Source organism: Agelaius tricolor, unplaced genomic scaffold (genome assembly GCF_023055355.1).
Source record: "Agelaius tricolor isolate 1412-34295 unplaced genomic scaffold, bAgeTri1.0.p SCAF_79, whole genome shotgun sequence".
Lineage (NCBI taxonomy): Eukaryota > Metazoa > Chordata > Aves > Passeriformes > Icteridae > Agelaius > Agelaius tricolor.
This window is the reverse complement of record NW_027269339.1, coordinates 1,008,253-1,029,822: the sequence shown is the minus strand read 5'-3', so window position 1 is coordinate 1,029,822 and position 21,570 is coordinate 1,008,253. Positions and strand designations below refer to the sequence as shown.

Sequence of the window (21,570 nt, the reverse complement as noted above, 5' to 3'; positions counted from 1 at the left end):
CTGCAACTTATATGGTAATGTATGTTTCTGTGAATTCAATTTAAATTGAACAAGCATTGAAAGGAAAAAAAAACAAAAAAGGTAGTATCAGCCACAAACAGATGCAAATATTGCTAGATTAACCTGGTCATTTTGGTCTCAAAGCTAAACAAAAGGGCCAAGAGCCATTTGCTGTTCTATTAGCAGCCTTGTAAACACCTCAGCAAGGTACAGCTCCATCTGGCAGAAGACATTATTTTGCATTAGAATTGAGGCATTACCTCCTGGCTTACACCGTGCTGAACCATCTCACAAGCTCTGTACACAATCCAACAGTGACTACAGTGACACTGAATATTGGCATTAAGAAAAAAATGTGTTCTTTCACAGGAAGAGATAAAACAAATGTACAAGATATTCTGGAAATATCATTAAAGGCATAGGAAATATTTTCCCTTGTTCAACGGTACAACTAGAAAGACTCATATTTTCTGCATAAATGCCCACCCTTTAAGGAAGGATGAGCAATATCAGAGTTGATCAAAAGGGCATGGTCTGTTTAAATAGATTGACAAAGTTAAACTTGGAGGTTCTTATGTTAATTTACCAATTTTTCATAGATAAATCCTGCCTTCCCTCCACTATGAGTTTGGATAAAGATGCAAAAAATAGAGGCTTTCTCTTTGTAAAAAATCACCTTTCTATGGCAGCAAAATTGAAAGATAAGCCAGACCAGTATATTCTCTCCCACTGTCACCACATCCAAGTGCCCCCACTATTACCTAATACTTGCAAAGCTGTCTCATTCATCACTCACCTCTAGAGTAATGAGCAACCCTTTCAAACTTGGATATTTTGATTCCTCTTTATGCAAGGATGTCTTCATTTTACAACTCTACATGTCAGGAATTTTCATGTGCTTACTGTTAAGTCTGTGCTCCCTGATCTAGGCTAATTCAAGTAAGTTAGGATGGTAGAAAAATCAGCTGTTAAATGGAAAGCTAGTTCCAATCTTAACTACTTTGTCATTACACTTCCTGAAACAAATTCTAATGAAAAATAAATCCTCTTCTCTACTTATGAAAATATATTTTAAATATTTATTAATTTCTCACTAGCAAGATAGTTCTGGGGTTTTTTATAGCTAGGGAGCTATAAATAAGGACTTTGCTTTTAATTAAATACAATGTTTTAAGAAATGAGATGCCAAACTGAAATAATAAAACAAAGTTGATATATTAATAACCCCATTGGATTCTCTAAAGATATTTCTCCTTCAAAGCTCATATGTAAACAGAAGTTATTGTCAGAGATTCTATAAAGAACAGATGTTTTCATTTCAGATTGCTATTTTTGTAATACAAAATAGCTCAGCACCTAGACAGTAAAACATAGTTTGTGAAGACTGGTATGTGGAAACCTTTCCAGCAGAAGCAAATATTAAGAGAATTTTTAAAAAACCAAAACTGGCTAAACAGACAAACATCATAAATTACATATGCTAAACTGCAAACTTTAGATTTATTTTAGTAAGATTCAGCACTAGCAATGCCAACCATGACATACAAGGAAACTACTATTGAGGAAACAAAATGCTCCTCTTACTGACTAACAGTTTCCTTTTTCTTTTGGAGCATTTTAGAAGGCTCTTTGAAGAGGTTGCAAAGCTGAAATAAACCTACAGGAATCATTAGAAAAATGCAGGCTTTATGCAAAACATACAAAAAAAATCTCACCTGATGTGGCCAGCACAATGTGTAGGAAATAAAAATTTTTAAATAAATTTATTTATATTTTTTTCTCCAGTTTAATGAAGTACTTAACCCATCTGACTATTTTTTTTACTTGAATGCATAAAATTAGAGATATTACTGGACAGCTATGGGATCTGGTTATTTTATTTGTCTCTTGTTATTTTTGTGCATTGGTGTGAATTTGAGGTATGAAGACAAGTGATATCATGTCATCTATATGAATAAGGTCGTGAAAACAGAAGATAAGATTTTAGATTTACCTTTGACTTTCAGCAGAGCTTTTGTTGATTAGACTTGCTGTTAATTTCAAATTCTTCCAATTTGAGATTCAGACTATTCTTTCATCAACTTTGAGAATTTATGGAAACTTTCTAGTTATGCTGGGTTTAATAAAAGCAAATTTCATTGTAGTCACAACCTGGAATGGGTCCTGAGATCCTAAACTACCTGTAACCAGTCTTGACAATGGTAAACATACAGAAAGATCACACTTTACATCACAAAGACCCTCAGAAATAACCAGACAATATTTGATTTTTTATTCTTGCACGAGAAGGTTTTGATAATTTTAATGTTAAATGTCATTAAATCCCTAACAGCTTTGCTGCTGGAATCCATAGCTCTATCCATACAAAGGCAGAAATTGTTCCTTTCTAACACACACGCTTCTATGAATTCTTTTATTTATTCAAATTATCAGCACATATATAGAAATGAGAATTCTTTCTTATCAAAATAGTGCATCACTTTCAACAGGAATTCATTTATCCTAACCAAAAAATTTCACCTGCTTTCAACCAAATAAGCTATACAGAAATAGTCATATTTAATGGTGAAATTTGCAAACAGTAGGTTCATGTCTGGGGTGTAACTGACTAAATGATCCTCATCTAAGGAAAATTATAGACCACTTCTTTAGGAATTGAACATAGAATGTAGAAAACCAGTCACAGAAGTATTAAAAAGGATGTTCAGGGTAAAATTTATAAGATTATTGTGAGTCTCATTGAGAATAATTCCTTTGGAACCACAGGTGTCTCCATGAACCATAAACAAAAACAACTAATCTTGTATTTCTTGTGCAGAAAAAATTCCCCCTAGTCAACAACACTTTAAGATTTCCCTTTTGTACATGATCAGAGTTGAAGATCATGTATATCAACAATGCCTTATTCTCACAAACATTATTCTCACAGAATTTGAAATTTGCTGTGTGTATCCAGCATGAGCTTTTAACTTTAATAAATAATAAATGACAAATGCAGAACTTAAATGTGAATCTGTTATGTGACAACAGAAGTGTCAAAACATATTCAAAATTTTCCCTGGAATGAGAATCTTAAGGTGAAGCAAACATAACTTTTGCTGAATTATTTTCAGCAGACTAAATGGCTGACAGGCACAGAATTCTAGTTTGTTAACTAAATATACTTTACATCTGAGAATGAAAAAACAAGCCAGTGTTTTTCCACTTCTGTCTCCTAAATATACTGGACAAATTATGTCTGCTTCCTGTACATATATTTTTAATGTAAATTGAAATACAATGTCTGGGCACCTTTCCATGCACAACCTTCACCAAGAAGGTATCATTAAGGCACTGCAGAAGAATCCCTTTCAAATCCCCATATTCCCAGGGAATCAAATCTTGCTTAGCATATGGCTACACTTTCACTGTGAACTGCTCTGGACATTCCAGGGTCAGGAGGGAAAGAGTCCTCCCCTCTGTCCTCTGCTCACCAGAGAACCTGGCCCTGCCACCTGACATCAGAAATGCAAAAAAATCATATCAAGACCACCAAAGGCCCCAAAACAGCATGTGGTTGGCTAAAGAAGGAGGTTGCCATTTAAAGTCCCTTTCACTTGTTGTTGTTATATTTCTAGAGTCCCATACTGTTGTCATCAGATTTCTAAAGTCCATACCTCCTCAGCATGTTCTTATGGCTGCAGATCTTGAGCCTCCTTCTTCTGTATGCTATTCTTTCTCAGTTCAGGGCACCTTCAAGGCTCTCTCTGACTGGCTAACCCACCCCCTTTTATCCCAGTTATCTTCATTGGTTACAGATGCAGCCCAGTTAAGGACATCGCAGCTGCAGCCCATCAAGGACAACCGAGACCTACCCGGGCAAAGCCTCTATACAGATATTCAAGTACAATACTTCTATTTTGCTAGGACTCAAATGCCACCTCTACTATATTCACTAGCCAGATGAACTATAGATTTGAACCTGGCTCAGGCAGATCCTGGTGAAAAGTCCTGACCATTGACCTGGGAGCCATGCAGGAGCTTGGGAAGCTGCGCCTTGTTTCTGCCTTTCTCCTTATTCTCACACATCTGTGTGGGGGAGGAAAAGGTTACATGCCACTGGGCTGGAAATAACAGGGGAATAGATATGAATAGAGAGACAGTAAAGGACAAGAAAAGAGACTAGAGACCAATGAAGGCAGATAAACGGGTTGCAGTGTCTTAAATTTTCAGTGCATATATTATTTTTTCAGTATACAAAATTCCTATTAATATATTTCTGTCCTGGTTATTGATTATTTCCTCTTTTGCATTTTCCTTTGAAGAATTTTTGCACAATATCAGTGTATTCCTGATGAGAAACTAATTTTGGGATTCAGCTCCAGATTCAGGCACATGTAGATGAGAACTATGTGAAAGAGGCTTTTTTTATCTAAGTTCCCACAGCAGACGGTGGAAAATTTAGAGTGTTTAGGCAAGTGAGTACAGGCTTACATACCCACTAGGAGCTCAGATGGGAGCTTAGACAATTATCTCTTATCAAATCAGGTGTTGCAATTCAAGCTGAAGCCCATCTTCTGGTAAAATGCTCTACTGAGGATCAAGATATTTTTGTCTGGCCAGAATAAAAATTTTATTAAGATAGCGCATTCATCCACCTTCTGTTCTACATTTTTCTGGAATAAAAAATACCAAGAAAATTTAGTGCTTGAATTGGTCAATAACTGAAGACAGCATTAGGATGGTTTGAAGACTAAATTATTTCAAAATTGGTGTGGGTTTGATTTACTTGTTTTTCAAATGAAGTGTTAATTAAATATTTTAAATTTTAACTTTTAATTAAGTACACTATATTGATGCATCATTATTCTCATTTACTTTGGCATTCATAGACCATATTTGTGTATAAATCATTAAAATTTGTCAATATAAATTGATAGTTTTTACCCTTTAACTCTCATAAATCAGGAAGTAGTAGAAGTCAAAGTCAGTATTTATTTTGTAATGTGCTACAGTGAAGCCTTTATTTTAGAGCTGCTAAAAATTAACTATATAAGTATATGCATTACTTAAGATACAATATGCATTATTTAGCTTTGTAACACAAAGCATAGAGTTGGTTCTGGTCAGCTGAAAGAAGGGGACTTCAAGGAGCTAATTCTCCCCATCTCAGGATATCCCTTCAAAATGTCAGGACAATTCTTCCTTTTCCTTTCCACTGAATGCAGAAGGAATACAAATGAACAGGCTGAATTACATGGATGAACTCAATGGTGTTACTTTGAAGTCATATTTGAAGTCAACTATTTGAAGTCAACTATCCTATTTCTAACAATTGTCTTGCTGCTTATGAGCAAAATGCAGAAAGTTCTGGAGTAACACCATCGTAAGAAAAATCTATAACTTCTCTGTGGTGAAGGTTCGCCTCAAAGGTGACCTAAAAAGCCACTAATTAGGCTAAAAACCCCTTTTAAACATTATCATATAATTCACATTTATGAGTGTAGGTGTGCAGACTTTTGAGCTGTATCTGATGACCCAATACATACCAGGCAGAACAGCCTGCAGACACTGCTCATGTTGGGAAATATCTGATTTCCAATTACACTTCAAATTGCCAAGGCCCTGAGGGCACCCACAGACCCCAGTGTCCCTACACAACCTCCCTGGAGCTCCCTTCCATTTGTGGCCCAGGATCCCATTTCACCCCTCTCCAGGGCTCTCCCAGCCAGACATTCTCCATGTTAGAAACACACATTGCAAATCAGGTAGCAGTGTATTTTAGCAAAGAGTGGATTTTTTTAATAGTCATCTGCATTAAAAAAAGAAATTTAATAATTTTTTCTACACTAAAATAGTTCAGAAATTAGCTACTTTTCTGAAAATTATTTTTGAAATTTCTGCATAATCAGAAAACTTAGAGATTTCAAAACCTGTAATTCTACCCCACCTGCAACAGTAATTATGACAAGCACCGGCTCACCACGCTTTTCTTAATTATTTCAGTAATGGCTGTTTATTGTATTTATTAGTAGAATTCTATTCACTATCTCAAAACTTATGGGAAAGTTGACCACTCATTTTGAACTTGTTTCTATCTCTTCCTATCAGAATAGACATAGAAATTAATATTTTTATTGCAGTTTATTCTGTGCATATAAAAGTGTCAATTATTTTTAACCTCTTAACTAAGAGAAGACATTTTATCTGTCACTGAACTTTTGAGTTTGACATCAATTAAAGTTCTTCCATTAAAAAGGAGTTATTAGAGCAACATCAAGACTTACACAATCAATCTGTCAAAATGATATTACTGCAAAACCTTCAAAAATAAAACCTTTCTTGTCAAGCAGGCACAATTTGTAGGTGGCAGGCTTTAACTTCAAAATGAAAGCCCAGAGATCCCAAAACCCCTACTTTACTCTCATACCTGTGATAAATAAAAGCAATTTTTAAAAAATATAACATTTAAGGAGAAAACATGACAGACTATGTATACAAGAGAATACTGCTCTGTTTCTCATCACATTAGCCACTAAGCCAAATAATCCATATGGTGAGAGGTCTAAAAATGAGACATAATCTAAACTGCTTTAAGTCTCATTAATTTTATTTATGAAAATATAGAAAATATTTTATTAATATGCTAATGGCCACATGCTGGCTGCAATGATCAATGGAAACAGCACATGGAAATATCAATATCAACAACAATCCAAAGTCTTTCAAATTTAAGTAAAAGATAATACTGATTGCAGTGAGTTCTCACCAAAGCAGAAAAAGCAGAGGAAAAGACCTGTATTTGACTTTTCTCCCAATCACTGCAAATAGCCTCTACTATAAACAGTCCTCACTGATATACTGTGTTTAAGAAATACAAAACAATTCTTCTGTTGTTTTTGTTTTTGTTGTTGGGGTTTTTTTTAATTTTACTGGGTTTTGGCCTTTGCTGGTTTGGAATGTTCTCAGTTTTCTTTCTTTGCTCCCTGGCTTGATTATTCTAAGCTACATTGCCCACCTTCTTTCTTTTCACATTTCATTTATCACTATCATTACAGACAAACTTCTGCTCTTGCTGAGAAAAGCACACTTTTCACCACTAAAAAGATCCTTGCTACACTAGGAAAAGCAAAAATGCCGTTCAGTCTATTTCAAAGTGAGTCCCCTTCAAGACACATTAGTTCTCAGTCACAATGAAAAAAAATTAGTAAACAAGGTTTCAATTAATGGCAGGGACAGCAATAAAATTTTCAAAGAGTTCAGCCTGCACTTCAGTAAGGCAAATTTTCACAGAAATTTAACAAACTAAGCAACAGTGTTTCAATACTGCTTCTGCATTTGGTTTTCAAAAGGCAAGGCTTTAGGCATGAGGCATTAATTTAGAACCTCCCCAAAGAGGCCTCCAGGAATAAATCAAAAAGGGTAAGATCAAGAGAAGCAAGTGTAGCAGCCAGTTTTTCTGACAGAGAAATTGGAAAATAGGTGTAAAAACCTAAAGCATGTAAAAGTCATTAAGTACAAACAGCTGTAAAACTAGTGTAAAAAGACAAGAACACTTCCAGCAAATCCTGTCCCATGCACAAGTCTATACACAGAAAACTTGTAATATTTAGAAGGATTATTATTAGCTCATGTTTTTCTTCTTTACAGGTGGGCTATCTGACCTGGCTTTAATGGCCGTGTGACCTGGCAGCCTGAAGGACAGCAAACAGCTCTCACACCTTGCAACCCCACAGCTAATCTCAATATAATTAGCTACTTTTGGACCAGATACCTCTCAAGACCAATTAACGAGACACCAACAGCCAAATTGTTTAGTTGCCTGTGAGAATACCTTTTAACCTACAAGAAGTACTGCCTATAAGGTCCCAACAAAGATGGATTTTGTCCCAGAAAGTCATAGGGAGAATAAAGGGCTTTATACATCACTAAACTGTGTCTAGCAGAAAAAATGGATGAGTCCTAGAATAACAAATACCATGGAGGGAAAATTACTTATACCCTGATTACAGGCAAACCAAGATTATTTCATACAAAAAAGAGAGTTCCAGTGAAAAAGAAAGCCAGTCTGGACTAGTTGAACCACAGAAAGGATGGAACACAAAAGATGATGTGATTTCAGAAATAATTTGCACATTTTAGAAAGCTATGCTTATAGGAGTATGACTTTTTTTGTTTTTTTAATGTATCTGTTCCATTTCTTATCATGTTTTACCTCTGTAGTTTAAAATGTATCAGTAGCTTCCCACATTTGTGGCAAATAAATCCTTTTGATAAATATATTCTAAAAAAATTAACTAAGATTAAGACTCTGCATTAGATTTTTCCCCCTTATATAACGTGGAGATACACACAACACCCTGGTCAGTTGGGTAGCACATCTACCAGAAGCTTTTCCTTTTCCATGCACTGGATATACTGAGATGGTAACAAAAAGAAATTCAGCCCAATTGTTAACTCAAAGACATGGTGGAAGAAATCAGCAAGAACTATTTCAGTCCTAATTCTTTTCTTGCCAGAAAAAATACCTCTAATCTTAGCTAGGAAAACAAGGTGGAAATATCAGCCTGCATGATCATAAGAGTGGTGTCACTCAAGAGAGACTGTAGACACTCCTTTCTTCTCACTCAGACTTACTTATGGATCAGGTAAGGCACCATCAAACCTTTTATTTAAAGATCTGCAATGAAACATGAGTGCTAGACCACAGCAGAGCAGAGACATGGACACAATAGCTCCTGACACATGGCCCACATTCTCGTTAGCACTGCTGACATTGATGAATTATCTTGGAGAATAATGCACTGACCTCTTTTAACTGCTTTCTGATTTAATAGGCTCCATTAAAAAAAAAAATTAAATCAAAATCATGACAAGCCTAACAGCATAATGGTACATATGACCTTCAGTTTGTGCCTTTTAGCATTTAACAAAAGCATATTTACCCCAATGCAAAAGCAAAAAAGGCTACAAATTAATTCCTACCTTCTACTGTAGAAGTTTAATCACATAGAGTTTCTTTTTATTTTCAGTCCAGAAATCCCTAAAACTGGATAACACCTAGTTTAATTATCTTTTATCTAACCATGAAATTCTGTGCATTTAGATACAGAACCTCTCAAACTAGTTTGAGAGGATTTGGTGGAAATGAAATGCAGTGAAATGAAAAATGAGGTAATTTACTTGCCTTTTAAAAGCTTGCTGGAAAGGTGAATATTCTCAGCTATGATTTCAGCCCATATTAGTGGTGGTAAAATATGAAACCCCATGGCCAGACATGTCAGCAAAGAGGTTTTATTTAAATTTCATCACCTCTCAGTGAAAAGTTGTTTTCTGCAGATTTTTCTAGTAATTAATTTTCCAGTTTTTACATGAGTGCTATTTAAAGAGACACTGAAGAAGCACTACACTGCTCTTTGGAGCAGACATTCTGATTTTCAAATCAACCTTTCAGCATAAATCATATCTGCTATAAAATCCTGGGCTTTAGAGATACTTCAAGAAATTTTTCATAAAAATATTATAATCCAAGATATCTTGAAATCCATTGCATAAAATAGTTTCTATAGGAGTAGCACTGCACAAACACAGCAGAATATCTGCTTTCTGACACTGCCAAAACCACCCAGAAATCATTACTCTTAAAATTATTTTCCTTCCAAGTGCTGTTGGGAAGTTATTAGGTATTGATTTAGTTGGTAGCCTGTACTTATAAAAGGTAACCAAGAATAGGTTATGGTCTGTGTTAAGAAAATAGAGATATATATTACATTTACCACTCTCCTTGTTGTTCATTGATTTGTTTTTAAGGTGTTAAATTGCTTTATACATCTTGTGACTTATAAGATCCATGGCATACAATTTCTAACAGAATAGTCTATAAATATGATCACTTCTATAACCTGTATATCTAGTAGGAACACTAGCATGATCATAACTTCCCAAGTAAGAGGCCTAATTCTTCCATCCATACTGGATGCAAATATGCTTTTCAGAATAAATCAGGATCAGTATCCTGCATTTCAGCTTAACAAGAAAAAATTAAATTCTCATCTGGTTTCAGTGCAAGCCAAATCAGTTTTTCTATCTATACTCTATTTTCCTCACTTAATTTAGTGATATGTGCCAGTAGACTAAAAGTATCTGCAAGAATTGGATGGATAATTTAATGCATATTATGTATACATATTTTATTGTTCAGAAAGAAAAAGGTATACCAGCTAATACACCAGAAATGTGAGTAGTTGGCATCCATGCAACAGTTAGGGAAGAGCTTTCAGAATTACATTAATTACTCACTTGTATGACAGAGCAGTATTCTTTAGAACTTGTCATTTAATACTCCTGAGCATAACCTTTCAAATTTATGAATTTCTGAATACCTCAAAGATTCTATGTTCCAAAGAACCACTGATTTGAAAAAAAAAAAACAAACCAAAAACCCAAAAGAAAACAAAAAACAAAACAAAACAAAAAACCTGAAAAAAAACCCCACAGACTTCTTCACATCTCATCACTGTCCTATTTAATGCACACTTTCCCCCATTTTACACCTGGCTGGACTTGGGGGTGGCTTGGACTTTTCTCTTTCTTTTTTCATAGCTTTATGCTAGTGAAAGGGAAAGATACTCTGAAACCCAAAAAGGCAATTCAGAAATTATATAGGACACCTCATAAATGGCATATAACATTTCAGAATTTAAAATAAGAATATTTTTTAGCACCAAACCAGTTGATCTGGCTCTTAGATTGGTATGGTTTGTGTTTACTCTTCAACTTGCTACCTTTTTTTCCCTCTCTAAAAAATATTTCCATCTGACAGTAATTCCACAGTAAAGTATCTTGATGATAGGGGGTTACATTTATTTTATTCACCTGAGGTACTAGCATTCATTCTTGACTGTTACAAACCTGAACACAAAATTTATGTCAATAAAATTTTAGTTTAACTTCTTAGTGTGTTTCATGGATATATACATGTACAAACTATAAAATTTATAATCAATTTCAAACCAGTCTCTAAATCTTCACTATGAAAGATTTGAAACTGAGGATTTTATGAGCCAGTGTTCAATTAATAATGTTTCAATGAGAACTATTATACAAATTGAACATTTAACTTTATATATATATATATATATATATATATATATATACCTTAAACTATGTAATATTGTTGCATATATCGCATTTTACTATTATTTGTTTCCTTGCTTAAAACCTCACCTAATTAACTAATGTCAACATTTTGTAGTCAGATCTATTTCTTGGAAATTGTTTGAGGCATATTTAGGGTTTGGGTTTATTTAATTTTAAATGAGATCAACACAGAGGATCAAGTGAGAAGAGTTACACAGGAGACTGAATCAAACTTGCCATTTCAACACAAATAGATACTTGCAAAGTTCTTTTCTTACATTGGCACCATTTTGAATACTAATGGCTATTATCATCCCAAAACAATTGTGCAAAACTGCACTGGAATTACTAGACTATAATCTCACATTGGTTGAAAAAGTAGAAGGCAATTCCACTATCCTGCAGGACTTGGACAAAAGAAAGCATTGGGGAAAAAAAAAAAGAACTTTTTAAACTTCAACAAGGACAAAGGTCAAATCCTGCCCAGGGGGAAGAAAAGCCCCTGCAACAACAGCATGTGGGGACAGAAAAACCCAGAGAAACCAGGGAGCAGCTTGGCAAGGAAGGCTCTGGAGTGCTGATCTTCATATGAGCCTGTGGGAAGCCCAGCACCAGAGGCAGCCAACAGCAGCCTCTGTGACTCTATGGAAAGGGGAATATCTCCAGTCTGCATCTATGTTTTTTTTCTATGATCCTGTGATTAAATAATGCTTCAATGACTTTAGTCCATTAATATTAAAATGACACATTCTGAAGGATCGCTGCTTCCTATAGAGCCCAACGAAACACTGGACCACTGCAATTGCATTTTAAATGTCCTTTATCAAAATCTCTGGGGATGAAACACACATTTCACAGAGTTTAAAGGCTAAAACCTTACCAAAATTTTAATACCTGAATCACATAGCCTTATTTTGCGATGAGTGAGACAAGTATTTAAATCCCATTTTCTTTATTGGAAACTAAAAGCAAATACAAAAGACTTCACAATAAGAGAAGAAAAAAAGCAATATTTGTATGTCCACAGGCCAAACAATTCAAAGTTATTAGTTCTACTCAGAAGACATAGGAACATTATAAGCTCCATGAAAACTTCACGGTAAAGATAAATCATGTTTCAAATTGGAAAAGGAAATGTCCTCTTACTTAAAGGCTCAAAATACTACTTTTCATCCTTTTTTCTAAAAGTAAAAAAAAATAAATGCATATCCATTCACATTTCCATTTACACTTTTTGCAGACCTTAAATAAAATCAGAAGACATATTAAAAAACCAAGCCACCCATAACTCAGGGAAAAATGCTGTGCACCACAGTTGCAGGAATACTTACTTTCATGGGGTTTGCATGCCAGCCATGTAAATACTTAAAATAAGCAGCATTTATTTTATTGAACTGCCACAGATGTCAATATGATGTTTATTTGGGAGCAGTTATTAGATCAACAGTGATGCTTTAAAATATTGCAATGATTGTTGCTGGATATCTCAAAGAAAACTGGCATTTTTCTTTACAAAACCAGCTTAGAACCTAATAATTTAAGACGAATAAATACTGAACTAAAGTTCTACTGAGTTGAGTTATCAGCTGAAAGTTGTTTATAGTTTTGCCCTTTCTGTCATAACAGTGACTAGGATGTTAAAATCTAGATTGTATTTGTTAAACTCAGTTCCCTAAATCTGATAGAGATTTTCATATGCAATTGCATTTGAAATTTATTCTTAAAATAAGCTACCAAAAATCCTTCTAATATTTTTCTTACACATGTAAAGAAATCAAGACAAATGTAAAAACAAGCTTTAATAAACCTAAGAGATCCAGATTTCTAAGAATAGAAATTTTATAAAGGAAAAGTAGTGAAAACCTCAAACTTGTCCATGTATTAATGCATTTTTGTTGAGAGTGCTTTACTCAAGTGCTGCATTTGCACTTATTTGAACAGAAGAACTGTTATCATGTCAATTATCAACATTTAACCCATGACCACTTACTCCTCCTTATTGATCAGAAGAGTGAAGTGAGATTGAGATAATTCTTGCATCATAATCGTTAAACCTTCTCTCAGCGGTTCATTGAGTCTTCCCTAGGTACTTTGAACATCCCCAGATTCTATCTTCTGGAGATGCACAGTTGATCAGAAAGTCCACAGGTGAATTGAATTTGTGTATTTTGATACCACATTTCTCAACCAAAGGGTCCTAGGGTGACGTTATGATGCTTGTATCCCCATTCATGTGTTCTGTTGATGTTGGATATTATGTTCTCTACCTTTAAGACTGGCTCTGAAGAGGGAAAGTTTTGTTTTGGTTTTCTTATCAGCCTGGCGGGACACAGAGACTGCAGCTTTTGCTTTTGCTGCTTTTGCTTTTCTCTTTGCTCTCTCTCGCTCTTGCTTGCTTTGCTTCTGCTTGCTTTTGCTCTTTAGCTAGTTTAGCTAAACTGTCCAAATTTCTTCCTGGACGGTTCCTCCTTTCCTTTTTCTGACCATTTCGAACCTGCTCTGGACTGGGACCTGGGAAACACCGAGAGTTTGCACCTTGTGGCTGCAGCAGCAGCCCCAGCAGCGGAGGGACTGAGAACAGAGTGACCACCCCCCAAGAGAGACTTTCTGAATTTGTCATCTCTTTTCAGAGTGTTGCCATCTGGTATTGTTCATTTTGTGTGCTGGGGGTGCTGTGCCTGTTAAATAAACAGGTTCTTTCCACTCCTCTCTGAGGAATCCTTCCCGAACCAGCTGGGGGGGAGGGGCTGTGTGGGTTTGCTTACTGGAGGGGCCCTAATTTGGAAATTCTCCTCCAAATTTGCCCTAAATCAGGACAGTCCCCATCAAAATTCATATCCAAAATGTAGAGTTGGTTTTATTTTGCTCAGAGTCAGCTTTAAAAGAGCAACAGCATAATTGTGGCATGGGGTGGTGTTAATAACAAGAAAATTTAAAAAAATAATTAAATTATCAGGAATGAAAAGGACTAGAGTTGTCTAACACATAACCCGGTAGAGACATTTATGGGTTTTTTAAAAGTGCTATTTTCTATAAGTTGTGTAAATGTTCTGTGCCACACAGGAGGTGGCAAAGAACATCATATTTGTCCTCCCACTTATATGAATGACACTTCTCATGGGAAGTTCTGTTTCACAGCCTTTGCATCTGAGTGCTCTCAAAAACAGATAAATAGGATATCCTACTGAAAATATTTTTGCTGTGAATGCCTCACAAAACAAATCCTATGATAGAACCAATTTTTTTCCTAAGCTATTAACAGAAACCAATATTTTTGACACTTCCAAATTATTCTTATTCCCAGAGAAGACAGAGGATATTAATTCAGCTCTGCAGGTGGCGTATGAAGGGAGGGCAATGACAGAAAAATGCAAAACCTGAAAATATACACAATGCCTTCAGGATTATATCCAGCTAGCCCTACAACTGTAACTCTACATTAGGCTCTTAGGGTCATAACCTCTTCCTCTGGGCAGACTGATTTCCTCATGTATCAAATTATTTCTCCCACATTCTTATCCGCTACATAGTTATCCAATCCATTCTTCCCATGACCAGCACTGTAATATAGGCACAGTCAGCCAAAATTTGCTTGATATAAAATTGGAGTACGTCCCATAATACCCATTTTATATTTTTGTCAAATATGTTCATCATTTATCTGTGATTAATTTTTTCTATTGATATCACACATCATGGACACAGAGGGGCGATTAATAATGAATTACAATAGGATGAAGGAACATAAGCTAGTTTATATTTGAAATGCTATGTATCTTTATGAGGTTATAAATGCTTATCTTGCAGAGAAAATGAAAGTCAAGTTGTAAATTCTATTAGCAAGTTAAAAAAAAAAGGTTATTAAAGCCTTACAGCAATGAGAACATCTTATGTTATGGAGGTGGAATCAAATCTTTAATTTGCAACAAAAAGATTTTGGTGCATCATTTTCATGTTCCACAGGGTGGTCTGACCTAGTAGAATGCTATATTGCAACAAACTCATACATATATTAGTAAAAATCTTAAAAACTTCTATGAAATGAAGCATCTAGATTAGAAGAGACATCTGCAATGTTATTTATCATTGAGAAAAAATAAAGAGAAAAAATTGAGAAAACCTTGAGAAAAAATAAGCCTCTCTTGATTATTTTACAGTCTGAATTTATATAAAATCATTGTATTAACCTCTAGAATTCATCCGAGCAACAAGACTACAATGTCTTTATCTGACCATTTGCCAAGAGAAAAGTACTCTCCTAGATCTGGGGTTTTCCTTTATGTTAAGCTCTTATTTAGGTGTAATAATTCTTTGATAACTAGACTAAAATCATAAGAGGAATATTATCTTTCCCTGCCTTCTGCTTACTCATAAATGCTGTCTCTGAGCAATTACCTTCATATTATTAACATATCTGATGTTTTCTGCAGGTCAAGACTATGAAAATAGTTACACTTCTGACTAGAGACATAATGATCATTTGTTTGCTCTGATATTTGCTTGTTCTAATGTTTACTCTTGACCATACACAGCAAATATTCCACTGCTCTCTATCTTCTTTTCCAAGCCCCATGGACTCACAATTTTTTCTATTTCTATCACTTAATTACTTGTCTTTGTGTCCAAGATGTAGGAAAAGTATACGAATTTGAGGGGAGAATAGATACAATCACACTCATGTAAGTAACATGAAAACTGAAAGAGACTTGGATTTACACTGAATAGCAAATTGAACAGGAATTTGATATTGCCTAGATTAACAAAGAAAAGGCAAGTAGCTCCACATTCTGAATTAAATCTTGTCTTTTTTACATGTGAAAAAAATAGGAGGACTGTGACTGGAATATCATGTTCAGCTCTATTATGTACAACTCTAAATTACTAGAAGAATAAGGAAATATTATAGGAAGGGAATATTAATATTCTAATTAATATTACTTTAATTAGATTAGTTTTATTTCACATAGGTATATCTAACATATTTCTTTCATGAGGAAAGATTGAACACATAAATACAGTTTGATGAGGAAGTTTTCAAAATGGAACAATAGCATAATTTGGCTGTACTGATTCCAAAAATGCAAGAGCATCTTTAAGGAAATTATTATTCAGAACTTGCTCTTCTTATGAATTTCAATTTTGTTTTCGTCATAACATTGCTTTCTTTCCTTTTGAATTTGAGTTATTCCAAATGAATCATCCAGTGGCAGTCACTCACTATTTGCCTTCAGATTTGTGGGGCTGGTTAAAAGCTGAATCCCTAAGTGGCTGAGCTTGGAAGGCACTACTGGGACAAATAAGAAGCCTGGGGAACAGCATTAGTGACTGGTCTCCAGCAGGCTTTTGTGCAGCTGATCACACTGGGAACGACTGCCTTTTCCACATCCCTTGTCAGCAGGTCCTTTTCCCATTCAATGAGTCTCATATAAGCCCTATTCTTCCTTTTGATGCTGATGTACCAGTAGGATATCCTTTCTCTTTTTCTCTTTTTCTCTTTTTCTTTACCAACATGTCTAACAGATTCAAGTATAAAAAAAAAAATTCATGGTGATAAATTAAACTTACTACAATATTGTATATGCTAAATGATTTGTGAATCTTTTTATTGCAGTGGAACATAATGAATAATCAAAAAACCTCACAGGGTCTGAAAACAGAAGCAGAATTCATGACAGCCAAATGATCTTTTCTCACAGGCAATCTTGCTCTTTCCCTTGTGAGCACTGTTCAGACAGAAGTGGTGCATGTGTTGATGGGTAATGTCAGAGAAGGGAAGAAGATCAGGATGCGTTCTGGGTGAGATATTTGGTGACACTTGCCAGCACATTCACAGCCAGGCATGCATGGATATGACCTGGTATCTCCTCAACCAGCAGTGTACTCTGAACACCAGGCTGCTTTATGGTGCTTCAGCACAGAGAGGGAACCTTATTCCGTTCTCTCTTCTTTCTCAGTATAATCTTTCCCACCTAAATGCCGTCCTACTGGAACCACCTTACAGGCACAACACTTCCAGCACATGGGCCTGAGTGGCTTGGATGGTGAGAACGGGACGCCAGACCTGTCTCCCCTTACATCCATCTGTGGAGGACCAGGTCCTTGAGGCAGTAGGACTCTTGATCCAGGGAAAGAAGCAATTAGTTGCTGTTCTGACAGACACACAGAACTCCCCAGCATGGGATTTCTTCTGAGGAAGGCACTCCAGAGAGAAGCACATCAAACTGGTAAGACCTCAGCACTCTAGACAAGTTATCACGCCTGGCCACCTCTGGCTCTGGCTGGGCAGCAGAATAGCATTGCACAACACATCTGCCAGGTTGCCTCTGCTACCTTCTTAAAAAGAGAAGAGAAACCTCGACCCACACCAAGTGCCACTGTGCAAAGACACACAGAGGAAAGGGTCATGAGCCCACGAACCCTCTTACAGAGCAAGGAACCTGCTTCTTGCCTTTTTCTCTCCCTGCACAGAGAGGCATTGTGGAACCCACACAGCATGGGCATGAAGAACCCACAGCTTCCGTAGAATCTCGCCCTCTGTTGTATCAAGGTGAACTCACCAGACAAGCTTATCAACCCACTCTGAAACTCCTCTTACACACCACTGTGTCAAAATAGGGTTTTCAAAAAAGCTGCTGCTAGCAAAGGCCTCCCCTAAACATGTCTGCATGATTTGGCTTAGCATGCAGGCAGCTAGGAAGGAAGTGTATTGGAAGTAGAGTGCTCTGCTGTGTGACACCACTTGAGACAGACATGGCATGGGTTTCCTGTGCAGAGACACTTGGGAAGGGCAGAACAACACCAGCTCAGGCTGATAAAAGACATCTTAACAAAAGTCAGCCAGCAGAGGATCATCATCTCCCCACACAAGGTATCCATGATTTTTCTCTGCTGACTCCAAAGGGTTTGCAAGATGAGAGGGTAAAAATCTGTGTGTCTACTGGGAGAAGCACTGCAGAGGACCTCTCAATGGGGATGTGAAACCTATTGAGTAATCTTGGGCTAACAGGGAAGAAATGCAGAAAATTCACTTTATACTTTGACGCAACCTTCAAATAAAAGTAAGTAAAATCAAAATCTTCAAGGGATATACAAAACACCTCTTGATGCCAGGAGAAGCCTTAAAATATATTCAACTTGTGAACATTTGACTGAAATGAGTATTTTCCTAACGCAAATTGTGAAGAAGCTCATGGTCTGCCTGTTCAGTGATTAAAAGGCAGCCAGAAAAGTGAGCTTTTATGTTCTTTCTGCTAATAAATATCCATTGCTATCTCTCTGAGACCACTATGCATTCTGTTCTCACATCTTTGTTCAAGGTGGCTACAGCCTTTCCCAGTAATCAGTTCCACCAAAAGCATATGTATAGAAGGCAATTTCAGAGCATCTGTCTGCTGTCAGTACCAAAGGATGCATTCCGGTAAACACTGCTGAAGAGATTAGCCAGGCTTTACATCTTTGTTTTCTCAGTCAGTCTCATAGAAGTTTTAAGAGCATTTCAATACAAAATCTACATAGAAGACACACTGTTAATGCTACATACAAGTTAAATCTCCAAATGCCAAGGTTAAAATCTGTGAAACATGAACAGTGCAATCCACCAGCCCATTATTGCTGCATTACCTTTTTTTTGTGCAAGGGCTTGATTTCCAGGAAATCTGTTAGCTATTGCTATGTAGTCATAAAACTGTTCTGCAGTCTCAAAGATCCTGACAACCAAGACTTGGTTGATTAATCATATTAATAACACGGGTTTGAGGGCTTTGAGGTAAACAGTTTAGAAAAAAGCTGATGGAGCTGACACACTATAATAAACAATTTAAACAAAGTAAAGAGAAAAAACAAATTGGCATGAGCTTAACAGTATCCTTTGCCCTAAATATGCAGAAAAAAGAAGCAAGGAACTTGAACTTTGTGTTTTGTCCTAATTTACCAGTTTCCATTTACATCTTTCAAACCACAGTCTCAAAAATGGGAAGTATTTGGAAAAATATTAAATTTTTGTATGCACTAAGTACACCTTGTCCCTTAAAAACCTGCTGATTAATTACCTGCAAAGAAAACTCCACTATTAAAAAATCTATTAATTATTAATTAAACAATTATGAGGCAACAACTTGAGTTGAGCCAGCCTGGATGCTCATCACAATTTCATTCATAGTTGCTAAGAAGCTGGTCAAAAGAAGTAACTACTTTTAAGTAAATAGTTTACTTGTGGGATCATGGAATAAAAATCAACTCAGTCTAAATTAGGACATTCCAGTTTCTCCGATGATAGAACATCCATGAATATGTGAAGATCAGAAACTAGGTTTAAACTGCATTTTACAATAAAGCAACAATTTACAATTTCTACAAAGCTGAAGATTGAGGGTGAACAAAGCAGGAATTTCGAAGGCTTTGTTTCTCCTGGAGTTCCACTGTGCTCCCATGAGCTTCATGCATTCTATCAACATTATACAAAAATAAAGTGATTTGTCTGCCATCTGCATTTCAGTTGCCAAAACCAAATTAGGAACACAAGTATCTTTTATAGACCCTTTCTCTAGATTGTTTTCCTTAGAAGATCCATTGTTTGCCAAGAGAGAAAAAAAAACCAACAAAACCAGACTGGATGTGAGAAGTTTAAAAATGTACCTGAAGAATTCCATGAAAGAGAAGCCATAACCATGCTGTTCAGCAATTCCAGCACAAACAACATTTGCAGATGCTCCAATCAATGTTCCATTACCTGCAGTTCAGAGAACAAAGACCAGTTTATAGTTGTGGTCTCTTTCCTACTCCTCTGTTTATTCTGTGTTGAAGGCCTAAGATGTACTCATTACAAAATGAAAAATCAATTTCTGTTGTATATAGGTTTGGAAAGAAACATATAGTCAATACCTCCACATCCTATAAATAGCTTCATGCTTTGAAATATAAACCCGGTATTACGCCCTGGTTCTACTTAGGCCAAAAAAAAATAGGGAAGGAACATAGTACCAATAAAAAAATAACACCAGAGACCTGCATTCAGATAAACATGTTGATTTTCAGTTTTACTTAACTAGAAGGTGCCATCAGATGAGGTGAAAAGATAAGATAGTGTGAGAATGCTAAGAAAAATGCATACCTTTTTCCTAATGCCCACTTGATGTTGACACTGTAGTGTTTTCTTTATTGATAAATTAAGTAATTTGTAAGATTTTTTTGGAGTCTTTTAGTAGAAATTAAAACAACGTAAGTGTGACAATGAAGGGGAATGGATCTGTTTCAGGTCTCTCTCCTAAAGGCAAAAGGATCAAAGACTTTGTTTACCCAATCACCATGGTTCTTCAAACATAATTTTATTCAGTGAAGTTCACCAAATTACCCTATCCAAGCCCCCACACGAGAGGAACACAACAAAGAAAAATAAAAACAATTTGCCAATTTATAATGCACATCTATCCTCACTTCTCTTCTCCCAAGCCTTTTCCAGAAATTAATTTTCGCTAAACTTTTAACAATCTCACAATGAAGTCAGCTATTCAGACCTCAGAAAGACTGACCCATTTTCTATATCATTCCCATGAGTCATACCTCAGACTTATCCATGCTGCATACTTGACTTCCACAAAGCAGATGGCTCCTGCAAATGTTTCTGATCTAAGGCACGACTCAGGAAGTGACAGTGACTCCTACATGCTTTTCTTTAACTGAAGTTTTGAACAAAGGTAACAATCTATGAGATTTTTTTTTGTACTAAGTAAGTCATCTCTTTTGCCATACATCACTACATTAACAATCCATTATTCTAAGCAGGAGCCTTCCTTTCCTCCCATTGGCATGTAGTTACTCTTCTTACTTTAGTTCTGTTAAAAATTTTAGCTCCATAGAAACTCTTCTGGTCTGACTTTGAGAGAAACAGATCATAATGTAATTAATGCTCTGGTTAATTGTTTTGATTCAGTAAATGTTTCGGGTCACCCAGAGATCAGTATACCAAAAATTATCTCAGAATAAAGGCAGAAGAATTATTCCCTCAAAGTATTCACACATGGTACTGTTATGGCCTTCTGCACCTGAAAGTGCACACAAAATTAGCAGATATCTAAAAATATTATTAAAAAATAATATAACACTCTTAAATTAAAATAAAATTAAGTGCTATAATTCAGATGGTGCTGACTGGTCATTATAGTGACAGAGTAACAAATCTGAGGGAAAAAAATAAACCCCAGAAGTCACTCAGGACTTTTTTATTATTATTTTTAGTTGACTTCTTGAATGCCAAAGCTTTCCAATAAAAAGCCCTGATATGACAATTTTTTTTCCAATTGAGTCCAAAGAAAATGCAGGAGTCTTTTTTATTCCAGGATGGTCAATTATTATCAACACACATTAGGCAGCAAACTCAGATTTCCATCCCAGAGTAGAGATCAGAACAAAGGTATCTATTGTTTCAGGTGAGTGGCCTAAGCAACACCAATTAAG

General features: G+C 35.8%; 1 protein-coding gene across 1 annotated transcript in view; it reads right to left on the bottom strand.

The window, feature by feature from the left end:
• OCA2 (OCA2 melanosomal transmembrane protein) overlaps positions 1 to 21,570 on the bottom strand; it is a 161,198-nt gene that overhangs the window by 19,338 nt on the left and 120,290 nt on the right. Inside the window, exon 22 of the mRNA XM_071418236.1 lies at positions 19,753 to 19,846. Within this exon, the coding sequence (XP_071274337.1) occupies positions 19,753 to 19,846 (94 nt within the window). The remainder of the gene's footprint in view (positions 1 to 19,752; positions 19,847 to 21,570) is intronic.